A 24,743-nucleotide genomic window follows, 5' to 3' on the forward strand; every position below is an offset into this window, starting at 1 on the left:
TGCGCACGGCATCTGTCAATCGACTGCTTTACCAAACCAAATACAGCACATACCTAAAACGAACATGGCGGAACGGGCTCTCACCCAGGTGCTGGGTCAGCTCAAGCACTCGCCGTCGATGAGCTACGACGAGGCAAACAAGCTCCTGTCCAAGGCCAAGCTTGCACTCCTGCGCCTGCAAGCCCTCACCCCCTCGCCAGCGCTCTCGACGGAGCTCCTGGCGGCAGCCCGCGAGACGTACGAGCAGGGCGCGCTCTTCGCCATCCGCGCCCGCAACCCCGACGCCTTCACCCGCTACGTCCAGCAGCTGCAGCCCTTTTACGAGCTGCCCGCCGCGCGCCTCCCGCCCAACCTGCCCGAGCGCAACAAGGTCACCGGCCTCGGGCTGCTGCTGCTTCTCACTCAGGGTCGCTACGCCGAGTTCCACTCGGAGCTCGAGAGCCTCGCCAACAGGGACGGCGGCGGCACCGCGGGGGACGTCGAAGGCGACCGCTACCTGGGCTACCCCATCCGGCTCGAGCGATGGCTCATGGAGGGCAGCTACGATCGTGTGTGGAAGGCCATGAAGAGCAGCGAGGTACCCTGCGATGAATACAGCGTCTTTTCAGAGGTGTGTGCCGCCGTGGCCAAAATGAAAATGCCTGGCCTTTTCCTCCTATCCTCTCTTCTGTGTTTGCTAATCGCTACTCCAGATTCTAAAAAACCAGATTCGCTCCGAGATTGCCAGCAGCAGCGAGCGCGCATACCCCAGCCTGCCCATAAGCTCGACCAAGTCGCTCCTGTTCCTAGACTCTGAAGGCGAGGTCATCCAGTTCGCCCAACAGCGCGGCTGGATTGTCCGCGACGGCCACATTTACTTCCCCGACGATGCCGCCGAGGGTGACGAGGACTCTGCACAGAATAAGGAAATGAGCCAAATGGTCATTGAAAACACGCTGGGATATGCCAGGGAGCTGGAGACTATCGTTTAAGACCTGGGGCCTGTAGCGTCAGCATTCACACAACACCAATGTACTACCATACACTCACTCCACAAGTTTGACTGCGCCACCTTCGACCTCGTGCTGTAGATTAAAACACCTTTTTTCATGCCTCTGCTATCTAAGCTAGGCTGTTGAATTTTTCTTTTGACATGTCACATTCCCCAGCTTTGAGCATGGGGTCTACCCAGCCCGTCGTCCCCTTTGCGTCGTAACCGAATTATCTTTAACCTGTCCTCAAAGTATTTCCCGCCATCTATATATCTATGCAAATAGTCGTAGCCCGCTTCCATGCTTGCCAATCTCACAAACCTCGCAGACTTTGCACAAAGTGCCCTTATACTTGGAGTGGTATTTGGATCCGTCAAAGGCGCACTGCTCGTACGACGTGCCGCTGTAAATAGGAGTAAAGCTGGCGGCGCAAATCTCAAACTCTGCAAATTGATCAAACTCAATATCAACAGAATCGTTAGGATTGCGCTCGCACGCCGCCTTGGCCTTCTTAGCCTGTTTCGAATTAGCATCGGATTAATTATAGATTGCAGAGGATTGCACATACCGTCTCTACAATCTTGCTGGCGCCGCCATTGGCAATGATGCGATTGGCAAAACTCAAAGCGCTATTGTAGTTTTTGTTTTTGCTCGCCAGCTGCATGGCGCTGAGTAAGGCGAGTTGCCTATGAGGGACCTCGATCTTTGGTATCGTGAAGTAGGCCGAAAGCTCAAGGCTGCGCTTAAGCTTTTCGGGATCACCTGCTACGACATCTGCTGTGCCTAGTTGTCGTCTGGCAAGCTCAATGCTCATGGCGACAGCATACTCGCTGGCCGAAGTGATGAGCTTCTTAGCCTCGGCAACCTCACCTTCGCTCGAGACAGCGTTGATGAGAATTGTGTGTAAAATGCCCTTGAAGATTTGGACACCATTTTCCAAATTGTTCGCCTTCATGGAATCGTAACCACGCTGCAGCTCATTGGCAGCCAGACATTCCAGATCCCGAGGTACGACAGGAAGCACCTGGCGAGGATCACTCTCATCAACAGTGCGGCGCACGTAGTTGACAAGAGGCGGCAGTCCAGCAGATGCGGGAAGGAAAGTTCTAGACGCCTTGTAAACCTCCAAGAATCGAGGCTTCAATGCAGCAAAGCTAACGGCGCCAACTTGGCGATTTAACAGTTGCATGGCTGTCTCAAGGGAACCGCCGGCAATGTGGTCCACCGCAAGAGGCGAGTTGCGAGCCCACAGATCGGCTTCGCTGCTACCGGCACCTCCAGCATCGGCAGTGTCCACGTTCACAAAATCGCTATCAGCCTCAGGTAGGTCTTCATCACCCATATCCCAGCCAGCAACATCCTCATCATCATCGTCAGCAATGGTAGCTCCTTGGGCAGACGCGCCAACGTCTTCCATGGCGTCGTCGAACCCGGCTGCGGCATCAGTATTGTCTTCGAGAGAAAGACCTTCCACTTGGCCAAGCAGAGCCTTCTCAAAGAACGACTGAGATGTAGCCTTCGTGGGCCAGTTTTGCTTGAAGGTCGGCACAACAGGTTTGGGCGGAGCAAACGGGCTGCCAAGAGTAGGCATAGTGAGTTGGTCTTCCGTAATTCCAGTGGCCTCCAAAATGGCCTGGCATTCCTCGTCCAGGCCATGAGACTTGGCAGTCATGTACGCCAGGGGGTCTATTGCACTCGGTTAGTAATAATAAGAAAATGTACGAACGAGTATACGTACAGAGGTCAATTTCCTTGAACATCTGAATACGATCCTCAACTTCACCGAGATATAGAGCATTATGAAATCGCGCAGTGAAGTCGCCCCGGTGCTCAGCAATCTTAGCCATGCGGGCAAGCTTGGAATGATCACCGGTAGCTAAGTACAAGAAAGAGAGCTTGTCGAACTGCTTTAGTTTTTGGTAGCACATTTCAACAATTTGATGATTGCCGTGAGCCAGAGCCTCAACACTGAGTCTGTTCCAGAATTTGTGCTTGTCAAGTTCCTTGGCCATTTCTACCGCAACATCCAAGTTGCCGCACTCAATCGCGAGGTCAAACCGGGTGGTCGGGTCCTGGACAAACTGCAGAGCAATATCAGGGTAGCCTTTCTTCTGCAGGTATGAGATGATGGACTGTCCAACAAGGCTAGAATTGCGGATGATGTGAAGCATTTCCTCATAGTTGCGCTTGACGAGCGCGAGCTTGAATCGGTATTCGGTAGGGTCTATTTGAAGGATGCGTGGCTTTGCGGACCTATCCAAGCAATAGACATTGCGTCCCTTGACCCGTACGAGGTATACGGTCTGATCCAGCGTTCTGACAATGCCGTTGTCGCCGTTGAGGAGGGTGTACTTCACATGGTTCAAAGTGGAGTACAGAAGGACCCCGGCATCGTCCCAAGTAGCACTCTTGATTCGAATTGTCTCGTGGAGCGTGCTCACTTGCTCGAGCGTCTTGGTGACAATGGTAACATTATGCTTGCTAAGAAGCGCTGCGTAAAGACCATCGTTGGACCAGACCACGTACTTGACACCGTTGACTGCCAGCTCAGCTGTGCTCTTTTTTTGCTGGATATCATAGAGATGAATGGCAGTAGCAGTGATGATGAGCAGGTTGCCTGTGCCACCAAAGTAAATATCGGTGGTGCCGGGTGGCGCTTTGAATGAACGTGTCGTGTTGTTTGACAGATCCTTGATGTCAATAGTCTGAGTGGAGAGATTGAGAACAGCGAATCTGTTTCTGGCCACAAAAATGGCCGAGTTTCCAGGGCCACGCTTGGACTCAGTGGGCTCAATGTTACCACTGCCCTCCTTTGGGAGATTGACAAGTTCATAGGAGCCGTCATCAGCAGGAGTCGTCACGAGAACGGATCGCTCAGCAGGGTTGTAGGACAGAGTTCGAGGCGCAACCCACGCACTACCCAGCTTCTTCAGTGAGAGCAGAGTCGGGCTCTCAACATTCTTTTGGAAATCATAGGACTTGACGAGCTTCTCCTTACTGAGGAAAAAGAGTGTGTTCTGGTGAACAGCAGACGCAGGTCTTTCACGCTCTAGCTTGAAGACCATGACACCATTATCATGACCAGCGGCAAATAGGTTAATTTCGGGGTGCGCAGCAATAACCCAGAACCTATCATTTTCGCGTTTGAACGTTTGAACTGTCGTCCTCTTGTTGAGATCCCAGACCCTGATAGTCTTGTCACCACCAGTTGAGAGGATCAGATCTTGATGAGGGTGGAAGAGACATCCCTCTGCATTCTGGAAATGGCCTCGGCAAGTGTCTACCTCCCAGGCCTTGGTTTCGCTCATGCGCCAGAGCTTTACCAGGCGATCATCACCAGCAGAAACAATCAATGGCATAGTGGGATGGAAAGCAACCCAGTTGACGCCACGGTCATGTCCCTCCAGAACAAATTTAACGACGGCATCCGTGTTTCCAAACATGTCAGTTTGATTTTGGTTCGAGCGAGCGACCTGGTCCTCGAAGCTCATGGACGTAGGGGCTGAGTGTTTCTTGCGGAGCCCGGAAATGTCCCAAACGCGGACAGTTTGATCGAGCGAGGCGGATACGACAAGGTCCTCTTTCGGGTGGAATTGGGCGCACATCGTGTAGTGATTGTGACCAGTCATGGTGCAAACTATGGGGAGAGGTTAGTTTGATCTGCAGTTTTGAGCGCCTCGGCGTCTCTTACTCAGCGAGCGATTCTGCCAGTTCCAGATCCGAATTGTTTGATCGTCCGAAGAAGAGATGATCCAAGGAAGCTCATGGTGGAAGAACACAGTACGGACGTAATCCAAGTGACCGTTGAGGGTGAAGAGGCATCGTCTTGTTTGGTACGACCACACCTTGATCTTGTAGTCGTCGCCGCCGGAGACGAAGAGAGGCTGAGTCCTGTGGAAGTCGACGCCACGGACCGGACCATCATGCTCTTCGAATCTATCAATCAAGGTGCCCATACGATAATCCCAAAGCTGAATGGTGGACGAGTGCAGGGTGACGAGGATCCATGGTCTGCGTTGGCGATATTAGCGTTGTTCGAATCGGTTGTCGCTTGAATGAACGTACCTCTTGGGGTGAAAGGCAAGACCTTTCGCCCGAGAAGACTTGGACTCGAACTAAATCACGTCAGTGTGAGCTGGCCAGATTACCACATCTGGGAGTTTGCGCACCTTAGTTAGCATGTTAGGGGAGGACGACATTGTGGCGGGGGAGTTGACGCCGCAGCTTCGTGCACGAGTCAAGAATGAATGACGACGGCCAAAGCTTCGACATGAAATACTTGTTAATCAGCTCGCCTGGTAATGACTGCAATTGCAGGCTAGCCAACCACTCGGCGTCGAGAAGTGTTGTAGTGGTGGTGTAGTGGCATACAGTTGCGCCTCCTTGTCAAGCGATTGAGCTTCGTGTCCATCTCCAATTGTGGGCTGGCTGGTCGAATTGCCCCGCAACAATGTTCCGCCGGCCAGCACCTCTCACCGCCTAGCCCCCTTGAACACCCCACCAATTCTGCCACGGCCAAGACCAAGAAGCACGGGTACGGATACACTTGTGGCACGTGTAGTCGTCGAGTGTTTGGCACGCAAGCGCTAAACCCTCTTTAGAAAGCTTTACCTAGGTGCTGCGTGTTACGAGCTACCTACCTATGCTTTGAGTACGCAACGACTGAAGATTTACGGGAGCTCGGTAGACATTGGCAGTAATTGAGGACAACAATTGTGACTTTGGTACCACGGCTTGCAAGCGATCTTTATATCAAGCGATCAGGGCCATCTGCCCTCTGGAATCTGCATACGTGGTGTTGCGCGATGGCCTCCCGCTTCTGTAGCGGGCTGCTAGTTGCAGTATTGGCTGCATGGCAGGTGTCTGCTTCACCAACTGTCAATGTTCGCATGCAAGCGGCGTTCACTAGCGGACCATATTTACTCGAACTACTGTTAGTCAAATCTCCCGCCCTCCTTTCCAAGAATTCTGCCCTGCTTTGAATAGCTGATCGCTAACAATGTGCCAGTGAAACCGCGACGGCCGAGAACTCTTCTGCTTACTTTCCTTTGCTCGATCGAGTTGCTACTGGGCGGTTCCTCAAATTTACCACCGAGGCAGAGCTTTATGATGAATTTATCAGTGTTGTTCGAGATAATGGCCATATCAGCAGCCCTGAGGCGCTATCCACATTCAACCTTGGCCTCGCTTTGCGCTCTTCCACTCCAAGAGTCGAAGCACACTATCAATACTATGACACAGCGGTCGCGTCAGCCGAGATAGACACATCATGCGAGGCATGGGTCCTCTTGAACGGAAACCAATATTGTACACCGCAATTGGATACTGCTGTGAAGACCGGGCTGTTCCACTCGTATGATCCCCTAGCTCTACCTCCTTCTGCCCATGTCTTTCCATTCGCTGACCGAAACTATTCAGAAAAATATCCGCGTTGCCTTTCGACCGCTCCATTGGTGCTGGCAACGATGCAGTTCTATATGCGGATCCTACATCTCCTAACTTTGGGAGATTCCATAAGCCGCTCGCGGCAGCCGCCGAAGCAGGCGAACTCAAATACCGTGTACGATACCGTCGCTCAGCACTTGCTAGCAACAAGGCGCTGCCGGTCAGCGGCTTTGGAGTCGAACTGGCCCTCAAGAGAACGGATTATATCGTCATTGACGATAGAGAATCGCAAAATGACGTCGGTGCACAAAAGATCTTCAACACAGAAGCTATGTTTGAAGTGCAAGAGTTGACCGATCTTCGCCCACTTTCCACTTCAGAGCTAGCAGCCTTGGGCATGAAATCTTCTTCGTTTATCCAGAGTAGCAAAAATCCTTTTGAGACTCTTGTCAAACTCATGCAAGACTTTCCAAAATTCTCTGCATCAGTCTCTGCACATAATGTGTCGACAAGCTTTTCGGAGGAATACCAACGAGGTCACATACAGCGAGTACCAAGAGGGGCTAACGCACTGTGGATGAATGGTTTGCAGCTGATAGAGCGCCAAATCGAACCGTTCGCCCTGGTTGAAATGCTGCGTCGCGAGCGCAAGCTCATTGATGCCGTTCGCAATCTCGGGTTGGACGGAGCCGATGCCATATCACTGCTCGGGCATGAGAAAGTCGCAGCAGCCAAGTCCGATGCGGGGGACGCGATGCGATATGACTGGACTGATAGATCGGAGGACGGCCACGCTATCATTTGGTTAAACAATCTAGAGCAGGACGCTCGGTATGCCCAATATCCAGGCGAATTGAGTTCGGTGAGTATTGGCCCTGACTCTGTGCTCCTGGGCCTAGACTAAATATTGCAGCTGCTCCAACGCACGTTTCCTGGACAAATCCCCCCAATTGCCAAGAACATATTTAATGTCGTTACTGCCATCGACCTCTCAGATGCGGATGATCTGACCACTTTGGCCCAACTCATGGGGCTGATCATCCGTGGAATCCCGGTTCGCTTCGGTATCGTGCCCGTTACAACAAATCCGGAAGCATTAAAGCAAGCAAAGGTCATATATCATTTGATGGATACATACGGCTTCGAGTCTCTCCAAGCCTATGTTGACGGCCTCGGCGAGGAGCCGAACCCAGCATTGGGCGAAGCCAGCTTTCTTCAAGCTATCGATGGCCTAACACCAGTTGCTGATACCCACGCTCAAGAGTTTTCCAGAATCCTGGAGACCGAAGACTTCGATATAAAAGTGAGAATGGCCGCTCGGTGGATTTCTAGACTAAAGGGCGCAGACAAATCTGCACCAGCCTTCTTCGTCAACGGAGCTCTAACAGCTCGTGCCGCGAACTGGCTACAAAGCATGAGCATGCAAATCTCAGAGGATCTCCAAACGGTCCAGAAGGGTGTCTATCATGGTGTCATTGACGATGATGCGTGGGTTCCCCAAATCTTCTTGGAAGAAGCTTTGAGTCGTCGCAACGAGTACCTTTCTGTGGACGATGCTCATCCTCTTCGAATTCTAGATGTCAACAAACTATACAGTGACCATGAGGACTTATTCAGCATCATTCCAGTACAAACATGTGACCTGAAATCAGGAAAGGAATTGTGGGCTGTTGTAACAGTCATCGCTGATGCAACCACTCCGCATGGCGTGGAGCTTATTATGTCCGCCCTCAAGTTCAAGCAGAGCAGCCCAGGAGTGCAACTTGACCTCATCCATAACCCCATCCATACAGAGCGGGCTTCGGATATCAACGGAGCTTTGAAAGCCGAGTCTGGTCTGTTCGATTTCAAAACGATCGATGAAGTTCGGAAAACTGTGCGACAGGCGAAGTCGGGCACCTCAACTGGTGCCTATGCAATTGCCCTGAAGCGATTTCTCTCATATACGAACACACAGCCAGGCAGCAGCAGTGTACTCCTAAATGGACGCATTATTGGCCCGATTGCTTCCGAAGCTAGCTTCACAGAGGACGACTTTACACAGCTTCTAGGAGTTGAACAGAAAGGCCGAATTCTTCCTGTGCTTGAAGCTCTCGACGATCTTCATCTGGGCGACAAAGTTTCTGGTCCTATTTCAGCCGCCAAATTGACGTCTATTACGGCCTTATCAACCATCTCTGACCTACCAGAAGGCATTTTTGAGTCATCATCTTCTGCTCGATCAATGATCTATGAAAAATGGGATGCGAAGCACACAACAATCGAAGTTGGCGATTCGAAAAGCGCCAGCATCCATCTCGTTGCCTTGCTCAATCCACTAAGTGAGCAAGCTCAGCGATGGGCACCTCTCCTAAAAGTTTTGTCTGAGCTTGACGGCGTGTATCTAAAATTGTTCCTAAATCCCAAGGAAAAGCTTGAAGAGCTGCCCATCAAGCGCTTCTTCCGTTACGTTCTAGAATCCAAGCCCTCATTTGACGAAGATGGCGCCGTTAAAGGTGGGCAGGCTATTTTCGATGGACTCCCCACGGAAGCTCTCCTTACACTTGGAATGGATGTGCCCCCTGCTTGGCTGGTTGCAGCTAAAGAGTCGCTGCATGACCTGGACAATATCAAGCTTTCTTCCACGAAATCCGACGTCGACGCAACTTATGAGTTAGAACATATTCTCATCCAGGGTCACTCTAGAGAAGGGAAATCCAGCCCCCCTCGTGGTGCTCAGCTTGTCCTGGGAACAGAGAAGGACACACACCTGACTGATACAATTGTCATGGCGAACCTTGGATTCTTTCAATTCCAAGCCAACCCTGGCATCTTTGATATCCATTTGAAAGAGGGTCGTAGTGCCGACATTTTCGAGATCGAGAGTGTAGGTGCACAGGGTTGGACGGCTGTCCCAGGCGATGAGGGCACGTCTCTGGCTTTACTTGATTTCCAAGGAACAACCCTTTATCCCCGACTTTCCCGTAAGCCCGGCATGGAAGAGGTTGATGTTCTAGAGGGAGACGAGGCCGCACCTGATAGCATTGTCTCGAAAGGCTTCAAGCTGGCAGAGGGTTTCTTGGGCAATGCCCTCGGCAAAAAGTCTGCTTCTGATTTGGAGCACGCTGAAATCAACATTTTCTCCGTTGCCAGTGGCCACTTGTACGAGCGAATGCTCAACATTATGATGGTGTCTGTCATGCGCCACACTAAGCATACTGTCAAATTCTGGTTCATTGAGCAGTTTTTGTCGCCATCATTCAAAGAGTTCATTCCTCATCTCGCCAAGGAGTATGGCTTCAAGTATGAAATGGTGACATACAAATGGCCACACTGGCTCCGACACCAGAAAGAGAAACAGAGAGAAATCTGGGGCTATAAGATTCTGTTTCTGGACGTTCTTTTTCCCCTCTCTGTTGACAAAGTTATTTTCGTGGATGCAGATCAAATTGTCAGGACAGATATGATAGACTTGGTCAAACTCGATCTTGAGGGAGCTCCGTACGGATTCACCCCCATGTGTGACTCTCGAACTGAGATGGAAGGATTTCGCTTCTGGAAGCAGGGCTACTGGGCAAATTACCTCCGTGGACGGCCTTACCATATTTCTGCCTTGTACGTGGTTGACTTGCGCCGCTTCCGCGAGATTGCAGCCGGAGATCGCCTTCGACAGCAATATCAGGCCCTCTCCGCAGACCCCAATAGTCTTGCAAACCTGGATCAAGATTTGCCCAACCATATGCAGTTCCAGCTCCCCATTTACAGCCTGCCTCAGGAATGGTTGTGGTGCGAGACGTGGTGCAGTGACGAGAGCCAGAGCAAGGCGCGCACCATTGATCTCTGCAACAATCCCGAGACAAAAGAACCCAAGCTCGATCGTGCCCGCCGCCAAGTTCCCGAATGGACCGAATATGACGACGAGATTGCAGCACTGGCCGAGCGCGTGAGGGCCGCAGAGAGCTCTGGCAATAGCGAACAGCAAGCAGAGCCAGAGAGGAACACCAAGAGCCGGAACTTTGAGGAGTCTGTCCGCACCAAGGACGAGCTGTAAAAGGGCATAATGCGACGATTATGTGCATGTTTTCTTTTCCAAGCTTGAGTCTTTTTCACCTAAACATCTTGTAGGATATTTCTCCATTATTTACAAAAAGATCACTTCAATAAAGACATATTTTTACAGTTCAAGTCTTCTTCATTAGATGTAGCGGGGTAAAACGCCTCCTTCGTATTCTGCAGAGACCGAAAACCTGGCTCTTGCAACATGCTAAAAATAGAAGTTACAAAGTAATATGCAAGAAGAGAAATGTAAGCGAGCCCTCAGCTCCTGCCAATTGTCCAGCAGTCGCTCGCAAAGCAACGGGCTCGCGTGATGGCTCGGCTAGCTCCACAACGGCTCGGGGCAATAAATACCCCGAGGCGCTTGAGACGGTTAGGGAGCCATGGCAAGGAATAAAAGAGCATCACACGTCTTAAAACAATGCAAGCCAGAACGGACTTCCAGGCACTTTGTATCCCCATATCCGAGTATTCCCAATACCGATAAAGCTCCGCCATCCCGCAGTCCTCGACGTAAGCAACCACAAGCTCTTGGAAATAACAGCACTTCGATCATGCACAAAAGTAGTCAAGATCATGTTGCATAAACCGTAAAGAGAACGGACTGCGACGCAGGCTATCTATATTCATCCCAGCAAAGATGAGAATACCAACTTCGGTGGAGGCGCCAGTCAACGGATCTTAACCGCTCCGGATGAACATTGTAGGGGCTGCGAGACTAAACATCAAAGCCAAAATCCCAACAGCCCCAAACTGAAAGGGGTAAAGTAGTAAATCGCCTCGTGTATATGATATCGTGTGCTGAGTAAAAAGTTCATCCAAACAAAAACAAGATGAGAGATCGAGAGTAGTAATCACAAAATCCCCAAGGTCGTCAAGTACTGCGCAGCAGCAGCTCAGCTTGACGGCAAGCTGGTTTCTCGCTCTTCCTGAATTGAAGCCATCGCAGTACCAGCACTGGTGGAACGACTTGCCTGCTGATTGGCAGCCGAGGGAGATATGCAGTCTGTGGCAGCGGGAGTATCAGTTGTCGCCGAGGTCTTTGCTTGATAGTCGAGTGTATTCCCGCTTGCGGGCATCTCCTTGTGTAGCGGTGATGTGTGTATTGGTGAAGCAGACTTTTTGCTTTGGCTATCCCCATTGCGCACTGAGTTTCGCGGGGAGACTCTGCCCATCTAAAACAAATATGATGAGTTCCAATGGCCTGTGTCGAAGCTCACTGATGACTTACTTGTTTGGCCCAGCGCAGGCCGCAGCTGTTGCAGAGATCCCGTTGACCACTGGGTCCTCTGCGCCATTCTGGCGTATTGCGCGTATGGCAGTTGGCACAATCGCGAATTACATTGCCCACGCCCTTCCGCCTCTTTCTCTTCTTCTTACTTGACAGTAAACCGCCAAGTTCCTCAGCTAAGATTCGATTTACCTTCTCCATTTGGCGCAGCTCAAACTGCCAGCTGGAGCATTTGGTTGTCCTCAGCTCATCGAATATATTGTCGTCGGATGCTAGTGCTTCGTCCTGATTCCCTAGAGCCAAACCGCCGCCTGCAGGTTGAGAGATTTGGCCACGTACTGATCTACTGGTAGTAGAACCCGCTGTTGAAGTGGCTGGTGCCAGGGACCTTGACGATGCTTTCAGTAGTTTTGTCTGAGCAAGCAGGAAAGACGGCTTTTGCCCCTCAGCAGCATCTCCAGGATAGAGTGTGGTTTGAGCTTGGAGGCCTTGCCCTCGCCTGTTTAGGACTTCGTGTTTGCACGTCACAATCTTTCCGCGCCGCGCCTTTTCCAGTGTGCGGCCAAATTCCGGTCTCGAATCTTTACGCATCAGCTCTTGAATGCTTGTGGCGACGAGCGATTCCGGCTGCAAGTCAAGAAGAGATCGCACATTTGACGATACGTAGAGGAAAGTCCCGGAAGTCGAAAGTTTAGTCCACATCTCGCTGTCACCAATGCCGCCATTGGACTCAATGTTCCGGCGACTGAGGGAAAATACAGGGCGTTTCCTGCCAACAAGAATGATGCATTTGCGGCCTTTACCTTGCTCGACGTAGAGAGATCCATGGCTCTCAAACCATGTGTATCCACTCTGCTTTCTCCGGATCCTGAACACAATATTGACTTGGTCTCCAGTGGTCGCATCCTTCAACTCTCGTGTAACAGGAACAATATCGGAGGGATGGCAGATGGATGATAGCGAGTTTCCAACCAATTCTGCAGCATCATATTCCAAAACGCGTTTGCAGGCGGGGGAGAGATAGAGAAAGAGACCCTTCAGGGATAGGACGTGGATCACGTCGTCGCAGTTCTCGAGAAGCATCTTGTCCCAAGACTGCCGATGCCAGTCTGATGCGATGCCCTTGGCATTGAACTGTTGCAAAATGGTTGAAACGTCGTCAACGCCCAAAGTCTGGCCGTTGTCGGCCTCCCAGAACGCGGAAGACGGCGGCGTCCATATATACTGGCCAATGTCGCTGTGTTTGTAATTGACGGCAACGCCCCCAAATTCAGAACCCGCAATAGCATCAGGACACTCAACTAGATCAATCTGAAACCCAATAAAGTAACGGATTTCATCTGTATCCCAGGGTATCGGGATCATAGTGAGAAGGTTAAGAAAAGGCTTGCCGCCCTTGCGATAGTTGATGAGACTTTGTTGGACCTCTCGCCTTTCTTGTACCATTTTCTTCAGATTGAAGACTGCGCCGTTGTCAACAAATTCGCGTTTGGTCCCAGACTCCACATTCCCATCAGGTGCTTGAAGAAAACGGCAGTTTTGGCCAACAATATCGTGGCTACTGTACCCAGTCAAGTTTTGGAAGTTATCAGAGACATAAATGATCGGGCAGTCATTCATAGAGACATCGCACACAACAAACGCACACGACATGTCGACTGCTCCTAGATGAATTTTGGGGTTTTTCCTGGAAGCAACGAGCCACAGTGCCTTGAGCATATCGAAGCCGCTCTTAGAATAGATTGACTTCTCACGAAGTTCCCTCGAGTTCGCTGAAGGGTTCGGGGTCGTAGCGACAGATGAGGTGCTTGGCTGAGTAGCTGCGGTCGAGGATGATTTTTCTTGAGCGGACGAAACAGCGGTACCGGCGGATGATTCGTGGGAAAGTGCTGGTATCGCTTGATCAACATTAGGAGCCGCAGCGACAATCCTTGAATCATGAGCTGGATTCTGTGGTTGTTCCAGCTGATTAATTTGACGAGGAGCTGAAACTGCATTGTCTGGTCGATTGGTGAAGGCATCGTATTGCGCAGCATTGTTGAACTGCATGGTGTCGTTGGAGGGCATGGAAATCGGCATAGCGGTTGAAGAAGTCTGACCAGCAAGGGCGGCGCCCGAGCCTGGATCAGCATTAGGGAACATCTGCCCCATGTTGATATTGGCAAACTGAGCAGAGACCAGGTTACCCATAGCATCGGGAGATAAATTCGGAAAGTCGTTGCCATCATTCATCATATTACCCATGTTAGACGTATCCAACATCGAAAAGTTGTTGAGCTGCTGTGGAGGTTGAAATCCCATGAAACTGCCAGATCTGGCCGCGGACGGCGGATTCATGGCTCCTTGATCTGCCGTCGACGACATGCGCCTAGCATCTACCTCGCTCGACAATTGTTGTGGCCCGAACCCGAGAGACGCGCTCGCACGGCGTTGAAGTAGTGTCGGGTTGCTCATGGTTTGGCCATTGAAGGTGTTGTTGCGCGACATGCCCATGCTAGGCGGCATTTGCTGCTGCTGCTGATGGTGCTGCTGATGGTGCTGATTTATATTATTTTGCTGCTGCTGTTGCTGTTGCTGCTGCTCTTGGGGAGGCAGCTGGTTGGGAGGGTAGTATCCATTCATCGCGGCTGCATCTGGGCCGTGACTTTTGTCTAAATGGCGGATAGAACGGTCGAAGATATTTGATGGTTTGTAGCGGCGTTTACGGTCGGGAGCGGAAGCTGACAGCGCACATGAAGTCGATCCAGACGGCCGTACACTCTGGCAGGGTAGTCTTGCGGTAGACAATTTCTTTGCGATGCAGGACGGATAATCGGAGCCAATTTTCTGGTGGAAACAAAGGCGATGGTCGCGGCAGGCGAACGGCGCAACCTGAGGCGGATGGCCGTGGCGGGATGTGCTGGCGAAGTAGAGGCGCACGGCAGCACCCCTCTTGGATAAATTCTCGGCCGGGTACAGCGGGTTTCGTGTCGCGGTCGGCGGGCTATATGGGGTTTTGTATAAGCTTTTATCGAAGACCGTTTACCAAGAAACGTGCAGATTATGGTACGAAACGGTGTCGATGAAGCCGCGACTTGACTGCTGCAGGGGCGCCGAGCTGGTAGTCAGAGCCACGAAAGTCTGGAGGTCCCAATAAATGATTACATATCGCACACCACCGAGCCAACCCACACACACAAGCCACTAGCCGACTTGCTTGCTTGCCTACGACATGCCGTGCCCACGCTAACAAAAGCCAGCCTGTTTCGCCCACTAACTAGTTAGCTAAAAGACGCTTGACGGTCTGCCATTCTGTCAGTCATCTACTTGTCTTCTCTACCTGTCTTCTCTACTGTATCCTCGACTCCTTATGCTCTCCAGAAATTTCCCAAGCGGGGCGGTGGCGGGCAACCACGGCCGAGTGGCCTTACTCCGTACTCCATATTCTGCCCCTCAATGCGTCCGTCGGTTGACTTAAAGGTGACGCTTGCCATTATTCCCGGCAGCAATGCGCATGTCGCAGGCTGAGCCTCCGTCAGCGTCAGCGTCTCAAGTGGTCTTGCCAGCTACTGGTCGGAGTCTTGTTGGTGTGCTCATCATCCACATCTTGCACTTGTCACCTTTGTCGTGTAAATACCGGCGCATCGATTCCTCAGAAGAAAATTAAAAACAACATTGCACACTAAACTCATAATCCTAAGTAGTTCTTTCATATGCAACATAGCCTCATTGCTATTGGCCCACGCACTTCCCACCATCATGAGATGTTGTCTAGCTTAGTCTCATTTTCGTCAAATCTCGTTTCCTTTCCTACTTCGTCGCCCAATCTACAGCTCGACCTCGATCCTTTATACCTGCTTCTCTAGCCGAAGAAGCCCATGATCGTGCGTTGGGCATCCTGGGAAAACTGCTGCAACAGTGGCATGGGGTCAACGTTGGCAGCTGTGAGCATCGTCTTTGTCGCTGTAGCGACTCTGTTGGCGGTCTGACCGCGCAACGATTCGGCCTCGAGAGCCTGCGCGATGAAAACAAAAAGCTTGGATGCTTGGTTCATGACAATCGGGTTGCCCCTGTGGTCTTTGTTAGAACTCCTTGCATCATTATAGTCACAAGCCACTTACTGGTCAATAAGCTCTGCAAGGTAAGCATATGCATACGGCGCAGCCTCCTCGTCGTTGGTAATTGGCAGTGTCTCAATCCACTGGGTGATGACAGCCTGCACATCGCCAACACTACTGGCATTGTAGTGCAGAATTTTGGCAATCGACGCACAGGCATTTTCTGTGGCATATACATTATCGTCATTTCGTGCATCGGGAATCTGTGTAGCCTGGAAAAGGATTGGCAGAGCACCACCCAGGAATTGAGACCAGGCAGCGCCTCCACGGTGAGCAGCGACGCCAATTCCATAGGCTGCCGCTTGTCTGACAGCAGGCGAGGGATTCTGGCATCCATCAATGAGTGGTTGTGAAATATAGTTGGCATATCTCATGCTTTCGGGACCGCAGTACTCGAGCACGTCGTCCATTATGCACAGGCCCCACTGGCGCTGAGTAGGGTCAGGAGACGTCAAGAATCCTTCATACGTGGGCAAAAGCTTTTCCCATGTAGGAAGGAAAGTGGCACCATGGTTCTTAAAGATGGAGTGGAACGCCTTGTTCATGTCGGACAAGAGCGTTTGATCATCTTCAATGGCAATGAGGATCTCCTCTGCATCATCTTCCACGTCATCTGCTGTGGCACCCTCTCTCTCCTCCGCTCGTTGGGCAACGCGCTCCTTGTAGTCAACAATCGTTGAGTGAACGGCATCCATGAACTTGGTCATGTGATCAGCTCTGAGGCAGTCTTTGCCCGCCACCTCGACGGACTCATAGAAGCACTGGTACATCTCAGCTAGTGTATCAATAGCAGGCTCGGCGGCGAGAACCTCGATCAGTTTCTCCACACTCGCGTTCCACAAGCCGGCTAGTTCATTGGACGGGCTTCCGTACGCCTTCTTATAACAGCTCAGCAGCTGAGGTACCAGCTTTGCTGACATATATCTGACTGGATCGTGGAAGAAAAAGGCCAAGCCGGGGAGCGCAATCGTCTCCATGATGTTGGCGACGTACGGGGCAAAGGCTCCCTCGAGTACCTGCGCGTATACGACAAGCAGTTCGATCGCGATGTGCTTATCCTCCATGGTGCTTGTTCTAATGCCAATCATTTTGCCCTTGACAGGAACAAACTCCCAACCTTCTTCACCCTGCAAAGCCTCAGCCTCCTCGTCATCGCTCAGCAGCTGAATGTCAGCCTTGGCCGACGCCTGCTCCAGAAGGGGGGGCATGACGCTGCCCATGAAAGGCACGAAGTCGGAGCCGAGAACACGGCACATACGTCCCCAGCAGTGCATCAGGTACTGCGCCTGAGGGTCGTCTGCATCAGTGATACTGGCTTGGATATTAGCGAGAAGGTTGACTAGAGTCATAGCGTCCTGGCCAAGCCGCTCCTTTCCAACAGCAATCGCAATCAATGTGGCACACTCCATAGCCTTGGCGCGCAGCAAGCGGTATTCCTTTTCGCTTTGGTTCTGCAACACATTTACCAAGAGCGGCATCAAAGTGTCATAGTACTTGGAGAATGCAGCCTCAGCGGCATCGGCAATAGTCGCGATAGTGGAAAGAGCCTGCTCCTGCACATATCTCATTTCGCTTTGAAGGAGGTTAAAAAGATGAGACAGCAGATCATCCAGGTATGGCTCTAGGGTGGATTTCTCGGCCTCTTCACAGAAGTTGACCAGGGCGGCAGCACCATGAGACTTAACCCTGGGCTCAGGAGAGTCCAGAACCGGGATGATAGCTTTCAGTACACGATCATAGTATTCGCTTTGCATTGTGGGGGCGAAATCTGTGCTCATCTGGCCAAGAGCGTTGCAGCCGGCCCATCGAACGCGGGGGTGCGGGTGCTGCAACGCGGGAATGACAAGATCCAGCACTTGGTTCAGTTCGCCGACCATGAGATCACGACAGCCTTCAGAAATGGCCGAGATAGCCATCAAAGCAGCATGTCTGTCTTTCCAACCAGACTGCATCATACGAGGTAGCCAATTGAAGGTGGGCGCAAGAATGCTTTGGCCACCGAGTTTGTTGGCAAGTCGGTCCATTGCTTGCTCTCCAGCCACGTGGTTTTGATCGCTTTCGTCCTGATCCAGCTATGGTTGTAGGTGTTAGTCTCAATATATATAAACAGCGCAGAGTTTATGTATCTTACATCGTCAGATGCAAGCCACTCCGCTGCGTCGTCATCGTCTTCACCGATCTCAGTCATCAAGCTGAGACACTGGGTAATCATGTCAGACGTGAACGAGGGGTCCTTTCGACACATGGAGGGGGCGTATTCGGCAAATGTCGCCATGAGCTCTAGAGCATTCTGTCGGCAGACGTCTTCAAGTTCTTTATCCTGGATAACAGATACGCAAAACTGAACAAGGTTTTGGAAAAGCTGCTTGAACATTTTGGGGGCAATCTCGGCCAGTTCGATGAGCGCGACGAGAGCTTTGCTGAGATGGTCGGAGTCTTGGGAGTCTTTCACCGGCGGGAGGATGTTTAGGACATCTGGTATCAAGGCAAAATACTTTGTTCGGCTCTTCTTGTCGATGGTTTTGAAGAAAGCGGCGAAAGCAGCCATTGCAGAGAGGCGGACCTTGAACGATGTGTAAGTAGGATGCTCGAATGCAAGTTGCCTTGTGATTTACGTACGTTGACAGCATCATCTTTGAATCCTTTCTGGAAGGCAAGGAGAACAGCATCGGCCTGATCTTTGCCGATAACGTCAGGAGTAGTGGCAAACACACGGTAAGCCGTCTCGCGTTTATCGGCCTCGGGTGCCTGTGCGAGCTGGAATAGAGCCTGAAGTACTTCTGTCCAACGGTCCTCTGCAAGGCCTTAGCACCACGCATCGGAATACAGGCATCAAATATAGGTTATAGGTTACACTTACCATTCTCGTTGTATTGGCGCGCAATCTCGGCAACTGCATCGCCAATCTTGTTGCGTACGGCTCTGTCCGTCTCGGTGCCGAGTGTTTCCAGTAGCTTTTGGCGGATTACGGCAGCCTGGTCTTTGGAGATGGCGAGGAATAGATCAACAGTCTGGCCATTATCGAGTTTTCGGTTTTTGCAAGAGACTCGTCGGAACAGCAGAGCGGCAAACGATCGTGTCTGTGATAGGTTAGTCACCGGAATTTCGAGAGCTATTGACAATAAATCGGACCTGTTCGTCTCCAGCGCCCTGGATTTGTTCGGCAAGGCCCATGAGAAGTATCTCTGGGCGCGTGGCAGTCCAGTTGTTCTGAAGGTGCACTTCTGCTCTCGACCGGATGGAGTTGTCGGCGGACTGGAGGCCCTGGAGCAGCTGCGCCAGCTCAGCGTGAATGTCGGCAGACAGGACTGACATGACAGCGGTCGCAACAGGAACCTGTATCGAAAGAAAAAAAATTGAGGCTAACAGAGTATCTTGACGATACAATGGCCACGGATATTAGAAGTGTTTACCGCCCCTTGGATCTGTTGCTGGCTGGAAGCGAGCAGCAGCTGTGTGCAGATTTGAGCGGGGGAGGGGAAGAGGATCGCTTTGACAGCGGCACCAGATCACTGGAGTGTAGCTAAAGTCAGCTGGGAATTAGGTATGCCGAATGCGAGGTGTTCGGAGGCAAAAGAATTGAGGGAGACTTCGCGCCAGGAGGTAGTCAAGCAGCTGGTGTTTTGGTATCCGGACGCGCGCTGTAGCCGCGAGGGGGTATGGAGGGGAAGAGTCGAGCAAAATTGCCAATAATTTTTTGTAGTTGTTAGCTGCGCCAGGCGGCCAGAAAAAAGTATTCCCCACCAAGTTCAAGGGAAATTGCTGGAGATTGTCGCCCCTTCTCCTCGAGGATTCCAGCACGTGAATGAAGATAGCTCTCAATGGAATAAATTTATGCAATAAAAAAAGTCACAGCCAACCTTGACTGGTTTTAGGGTGCTTACTTGGGCTCGCTTTGATGGGCGGTGACAGCGTCTTCAAGGCTGTGCGGCGGCACTCTTTTGTTTGTGTTGTGGCGCGTGCACCGCCTTCCATGTGCTCAAAAGTCGCGACTTGCCCAGGCCGCGCTCTACAACTGTCAAGCCGGCCAAAGACATTCGGGGCCTACATGCCTCATCACCTTGGCTACCTTAGGGGCGCATGCGCGTTTACATGTGTGTACTATTACACGGGCTAGCTCCGTATGCCAGCATGCACAATTTGGCACATTATACAGTGCCAGGCAAATGTACTGCAACCGGCAAGCTGGCAGCTTGAATTTTCAACGGAAAGATTAACTTACCTAGGTAGGTATGAAAGGAACTGCATTCATACACCTACAGCCTGCTGTGCCAGTAAACGACCGCATGAACTCAGCGTGGTAACTCCCCAAAAAAAATCGAGGCAGTGGCTTAAGTAGGTATGCTATACTAACTTTAATGAAGCAGGCCGGATCAGCTTCCAGGTATTGGATACTTCAGCCGCCTTGCCATTCCTAATGTGGTGGGGCAACTCGGCGTAAGTGCAAGCGTCCAGGTGGCGTTTTGGACTTGCTGGCACCAACCGCTTCATCGTTGTTGTTAGTAAAGCTTTTCAAAGACCGAACATGCAGTATTATTTTACTCACGACTCCTTCACTATTAAAGCATTGATAGTGTATTTACTACCGGAATTGGGGTTTCAATTTTAAACCTATGCGAAAGGTGGGGCTTCTTCTCTCGGTCAAGCTACCCAACGTGCCAACGTACCTTTTACCTAGGTACCTACCTAGGTAGGCAGCCCGCGAGCACCGGACAGCGGCCACGGTCCCCGCCCCCGCTATTTAAGTAGAGGACGTGAGCTCCTCATTGTGACGCGCGAGACTGCTTCCAATAAAAAGTAACAAAAAGCTCACATCACCATTACCATGGCGTCCTCTCCAGCAGCTGGCGCACGCGTAATCGCAGACCAAATCGACCCTTCGCTGCCGGAGCTATCATCCCCCGCGTCAACTGCTGTGCCTCCAGCGCCTCGGCAAAGCTCGCAGCGCAGCCCGTCTAATTCCAGTGCTAATCTTTCCGGGCATCGACAGAGCTTCGCTGAGAACATGCGCGCTATGCCGGCTTCCCCTCGACACCGACCCCCTTCGCTGACGCAAGCTGCCGTTCAAGAGCTGATGAACAACCCACCAACGAAAAAGCACGGCAATTCCAAATTCACTGGTCGGGATTGGAGTGACATCACAATTGGCGAACTCGTTTCCCCAGACGATGTCTGCTGGGTCGAGCTAGACGACAGCGTCGAGGATGCGACGAAGGTAAGCTTATGCATACGACGGTGATTCTGAAATTGCAAGAAATACAGGCTAACGTTCTTCAGATGCTGCTGAAAAGTCGAACGAATGTCGTACTCGTCCGCGACTCCAAGACCTCGAATAGCGTCACTTCTACTTTCGATTATAGCGATCTGAATACGTATCTCCTCCTCGTCGTTGGCTTAACAAAGCCTGACAATCACCAAGTTTCTCTTTTTAATGACATCATATCCAAGGCTCAACAGGGCCAAAGCATACCTCTAAGGACATTGCAACCAATGTTTTGTAGAGAGGCAACTGTGCAGCTTGATGCTAGCAGTAGCCTTGCTCAGGCCATTGAGACTCTTGGAAGCGGAATACACAGAATCGTTATATCCGACTTGTCCAATCATGTCGTTGGTGTGATGAGCCAGTTGCGCCTAGCGGATTTCTTTTGGAATGAAGGTGTGAACTTTCCATCGATTGAGCGACTCTATCCCGCTCTGCTGCGTGATCTCAGCATAGGAACACAAAAGACCATCTCGGTCAAGTAAGCCAAGCTCCTTATTTGCAGTACACCGTAGGCATGGCCGCTAACCCTGCTGCAGCTCCGATTCGCCTTTGTCAGAAGCACTCACAACAATGAACGAGGAAGGTCTGACAAGCGTGGCCGTTGTTGACAATGGCCATAATGTAGTTGGCAACATCTCAACCAAAGACGTTCGCCATCTCACAAGCACTTCGAGCGCTCCTCTGCTGGACTCCTCTTGCATGCACTTCATTTCGGTCATTCTGAATGAGCGAGGCGTCGAAAAGGGTCAGGATACGTTTCCGGTCTTCTACGTTAACCCTTACTCCAGTCTGGCTCATACTGTTGCCAAGCTAGTGGCAACAAGATCGCATCGCATGTGGGTGGTCGAATCGTCGTCGCCCTCCCCCTCTGCTCCAGCAACGCCATTACTCTCTGCGCAGGCCTCTTCCACAGGAGCACCACCGTCTCCAGCGCCGGCAGCTGCGGTGCCAGCTTCGGCGCTGGCTGGAGCTGGCCTTTCCGGGAAGCTTACCGGCGTTGTTTCATTGACTGATGTTCTCAATATTTTTGCTAAAACCACAGGCTTAAAGCCCGGCGATCCGAGTGAACAACGGGCGAGGCGCCGGCGAAGCTCTAGTAGCTCTATTCGGCCCAGCCTAGACTTGACAAGAGCCAGCACGGATTCCCGTCGCTAATGCATCTTTAGTTTATCTTCGTCCTTTTCCTTCTTTTTTCCTTTCTTTTTTGTGTCAGCCACTGTCAAAATGTTGGAAACCGAAAATCGAGAGCTGCGGCCATTTGCAGGCAGTTGTAGTTCGTTATGACGCAAGAGGTTCTTTCAGCCCCGTGTATTCTTCTCCAATCCGTTTAATATCTTGTATTTCTGGAACCGCTGGTGCAATAAGTAACGAGAAATGCTGTGAGTCTCTTTGGGGGCATCTTTCGCCACTGTCTGCCATTTAGCCATGGGCCGACTGGACGCCTAGCTGCTGCCCACTGCCGTAACTGGTGGCAATCTCCACATTTGACTCACACTGGCTGACCGTGTCCTCGTCATTGCCGCCGTGTCGAAGCTTCACCTCAAGGATTGATCACTCCTCTCCGCCGAGCCTGACACCGCATTTCTCCAATCAACAATGATTCTGCACTCATAACTTGCCATTGCGTGCCATATTTCAGCGCCGAGCATCTTTCCCTTTTCATTCCATTTTGCTCGCATTCCAAGGTCGCGTCTCGCTTCTCAGAGCTCACAAGTCGAGCCCCAATCCAGCCGCCGTCTTTCCAACTTTCTGTGTATTGTCCTCGCTTTCAAGTACGCTGCGAAAACGTGGTTTCGATCGCTGGTCCTTTTCCTCGAGAAGACTGCGACAAGCAGGTTGCTTTCTTCGCTTGCGGCGAACTCATGTCCGCGTCAGCCTCATGCATCGTCTGTGTTCCTTTTTGTTTGACGGTTAGCAAGCGTTCTTTTGCACCAACTTCACATTATGATTGGCAGACCATCATGTCAAGATGACCAGGAGTCGTCCTCTGGAACGCGTGACTGCGACCTAGATAAGTCGACACTGCTCCATCCCAGGCCTCAGTCTTGTCCGAAGCTGGGCGATTTTACTAGTTTGCGGTCCGCAACAATGAATTTCCATCCCTCTCATCACATTTTAAGTCGTCAACTTGCTTCTAGAGGCGGTGTGAGACTCGGCGATCTGTCCAAGGTTGTAAATCAGCTACGGGCCTTGGAAACAGCACCAAAGAGACAGCAGAATACAAATCCGACAGCGTCCAACGCCACTTCTGACTTGCAATCCTCTTGTGATTCTGCTCAGTTTGTTTCTATTTCGAATGTCGAAGGTCATTCACCGTTCAGCACAGAGAAAACGGCTGCGACTTTCACTCTAGCGTCTACACTATCCGTAACGACAGCAAAGCAGCCATCTAGCTCGTCCGAAGTATCCTTGCAACGATCTCTATCGGCTCTGGAACAGCGTACCTCGCAAATCGGCCTGCAAATGCAGCAGAAGTCCTCTCCGCAGCTTACACGCATACTTTCGTACGGCTTCTCCGACAAAGCTCTCATTCTACCCATATTCGACGCCGCACGTACTGTCGAAGCAGCCCACCGATCCCTCACTAGGAATCTCATTCCATACTGTACAGCAGATTGTCACTTGACGCAAAAATTTCCTTCAAATTCATTGCATGGCGTTCATGTATTTTTGGATATGTCGAATATCGAAATCAGCTTTCAGAAAGCACTGAAGAAGAGATATGGTCTTGCAGACGCTGCAAGATTCTCACCTTTGCCACGACTCAACTTGCATTTTTTAACGGAATTACTTGTCCGCGGTCGCCCCTCAAGGGGCCTTCATGTTGGGTGCTCTATTCTCCCTGGCCGAAAGGAGCCGAGGTACGTCCAGGATCTGCGCGACCTCGGATATCAAGTAGACGTGAGGGAGCGCAAACGTGTTGAAAATAATGGGCATAATGTTCACCAGAGCAAATCATCATTCGTGTTTGCTTCAAAGTCTGTCTCCAGATATGTGGAGGACCTGGTTGATGAAACGCTCCAGACGCGCATCGCCGAGGCCGTAATGGAACATTTCCAAGAACAAGGCACCATTGTCTTGGCCACTGGCGACGCGAAGCCAGCGCAATACTCGGATGGGTTCTTCCGATACGTCGAAAGAGCTTTACGCATGGGCTGGAACGTGGAGCTCGTCGCATGGCAGGGCAGTCTATCGTCCTCATGGAAGGATGTGGAGTGGACTGCCACATGGGGTGAGAGGTTTCGTGTTATTGAGCTAGATAGCTTCATTTATGACCTTCTGGAAGTGCAATCGTAGTCTGCAGAATACCTCCTCTGCGTGATGCGTCTGCCTGACTGCGGTTGAGGATGAGCATCCACGATTACTAGGCTTAATCCTCACTCTTAATCAAGCACTCCGATTTCTTTGAATTCAGTGCAATCTAGCTTCGATTGAATATTTAAGTGATGGGCTAAGCTTGGCTATCATCTTTTGTGCCCAGTGAGGTGATACGCACTACGATGCTTTAGCGATGACCCTGTAGCGCTTCACCAGTTGCTCCTTATTATATTGTAGAAACCGAACTTTAATTGAGGAAGGCCTAGAAATAGGAATAAAATATAAAAGAATAAAATACATCTTGAAAAGAATATTTGAAATAACGCCGCCCACGTCTTGCGCCGTAGTCCAGTGGCAAATTTATAGCTGGTGGCTTGCTTATAGAAAGCTGTCTCATCGTAGATTTCGGGGCAATTCAACTGTAAGAAGAAGCCCTTCGCAAG

At 51.2% G+C, this 24,743-nt stretch overlaps 9 protein-coding genes across 10 annotated transcripts; 6 read left to right on the plus strand and 3 right to left on the minus strand.

Annotated features, from left to right (window-relative positions):
- Positions 1-64: 64 nt before the first annotated feature.
- On the plus strand, positions 65-796 carry LMH87_005752 (uncharacterized protein; the record flags this gene model as incomplete). Its single annotated transcript, XM_056203527.1, has 3 exons — positions 65-550; positions 598-610; positions 693-796. The coding sequence occupies 3 exons, from the start codon at positions 65-67 to the stop codon at positions 794-796; spliced, it is 603 nt and encodes a 200-aa protein (XP_056058979.1).
- A 448-nt stretch (positions 797-1,244) lies between these two features.
- Positions 1,245-5,170, minus strand: LMH87_005753 (uncharacterized protein; the record flags this gene model as incomplete). The annotated part of the gene is made up of 6 exons (XM_056203529.1): positions 1,245-1,487; positions 1,540-2,657; positions 2,710-4,608; positions 4,663-4,982; positions 5,037-5,086; positions 5,141-5,170. The coding sequence occupies 6 exons, from the start codon at positions 5,168-5,170 to the stop codon at positions 1,245-1,247; spliced, it is 3,660 nt and encodes a 1,219-aa protein (XP_056058980.1).
- Positions 5,171-5,860: 690 nt separating this feature from the next.
- On the plus strand, positions 5,861-10,386 carry LMH87_005754 (uncharacterized protein; the record flags this gene model as incomplete). The annotated part of the gene is made up of 4 exons (XM_056203530.1): positions 5,861-5,904; positions 5,980-6,324; positions 6,390-7,218; positions 7,270-10,386. The coding sequence occupies 4 exons, from the start codon at positions 5,861-5,863 to the stop codon at positions 10,384-10,386; spliced, it is 4,335 nt and encodes a 1,444-aa protein (XP_056058981.1).
- Positions 10,387-11,522: 1,136 nt separating this feature from the next.
- LMH87_005755 (uncharacterized protein) lies at positions 11,523-14,115 on the minus strand (the record flags this gene model as incomplete). Its single annotated transcript, XM_056203531.1, has 3 exons — positions 11,523-11,566; positions 11,623-11,680; positions 11,815-14,115. The coding sequence occupies 3 exons, from the start codon at positions 14,113-14,115 to the stop codon at positions 11,523-11,525; spliced, it is 2,403 nt and encodes an 800-aa protein (XP_056058982.1).
- A 1,348-nt stretch (positions 14,116-15,463) lies between these two features.
- Positions 15,464-19,034, minus strand: LMH87_005756 (uncharacterized protein; the record flags this gene model as incomplete). Its single annotated transcript, XM_056203532.1, has 6 exons — positions 15,464-15,671; positions 15,723-17,791; positions 17,851-18,282; positions 18,339-18,514; positions 18,580-18,799; positions 18,852-19,034. 6 exons carry the CDS (start codon positions 19,032-19,034, stop codon positions 15,464-15,466), a joined length of 3,288 nt encoding a protein of 1,095 aa, XP_056058983.1.
- Positions 19,035-19,850: 816 nt separating this feature from the next.
- Positions 19,851-20,328, plus strand: LMH87_005757 (uncharacterized protein; the record flags this gene model as incomplete). Of its 2 annotated transcripts, none has more annotated exons than XM_056203533.1 (4): positions 19,851-19,887; positions 19,950-20,019; positions 20,084-20,217; positions 20,285-20,328. In XM_056203533.1, 4 exons carry the CDS (start codon positions 19,851-19,853, stop codon positions 20,326-20,328), a joined length of 285 nt encoding a protein of 94 aa, XP_056058984.1. The 2 variants fall into 2 exon arrangements, with proteins under 2 accessions (XP_056058984.1, XP_056058985.1); XM_056203534.1 differs by having other exon boundaries at positions 20,087-20,217.
- Positions 20,329-20,544: 216 nt separating this feature from the next.
- Positions 20,545-21,195, plus strand: LMH87_005758 (uncharacterized protein; the record flags this gene model as incomplete). Its single annotated transcript, XM_056203535.1, has 3 exons — positions 20,545-20,934; positions 20,997-21,091; positions 21,168-21,195. The coding sequence occupies 3 exons, from the start codon at positions 20,545-20,547 to the stop codon at positions 21,193-21,195; spliced, it is 513 nt and encodes a 170-aa protein (XP_056058986.1).
- A 140-nt stretch (positions 21,196-21,335) lies between these two features.
- Positions 21,336-22,137, plus strand: LMH87_005759 (uncharacterized protein; the record flags this gene model as incomplete). The annotated part of the gene is made up of 2 exons (XM_056203536.1): positions 21,336-21,460; positions 21,519-22,137. The coding sequence occupies 2 exons, from the start codon at positions 21,336-21,338 to the stop codon at positions 22,135-22,137; spliced, it is 744 nt and encodes a 247-aa protein (XP_056058987.1).
- A 1,308-nt stretch (positions 22,138-23,445) lies between these two features.
- Positions 23,446-24,279, plus strand: LMH87_005760 (uncharacterized protein; the record flags this gene model as incomplete). The annotated part of the gene is made up of 1 exon (XM_056203537.1): positions 23,446-24,279. The coding sequence occupies one exon, from the start codon at positions 23,446-23,448 to the stop codon at positions 24,277-24,279; it is 834 nt and encodes a 277-aa protein (XP_056058988.1).
- Positions 24,280-24,743: the final 464 nt, after the last annotated feature.

The sequence above is a fragment of the Akanthomyces muscarius genome, chromosome 1, assembly GCF_028009165.1.
Source record: "Akanthomyces muscarius strain Ve6 chromosome 1, whole genome shotgun sequence".
Lineage (NCBI taxonomy): Eukaryota > Fungi > Ascomycota > Sordariomycetes > Hypocreales > Cordycipitaceae > Akanthomyces > Akanthomyces muscarius.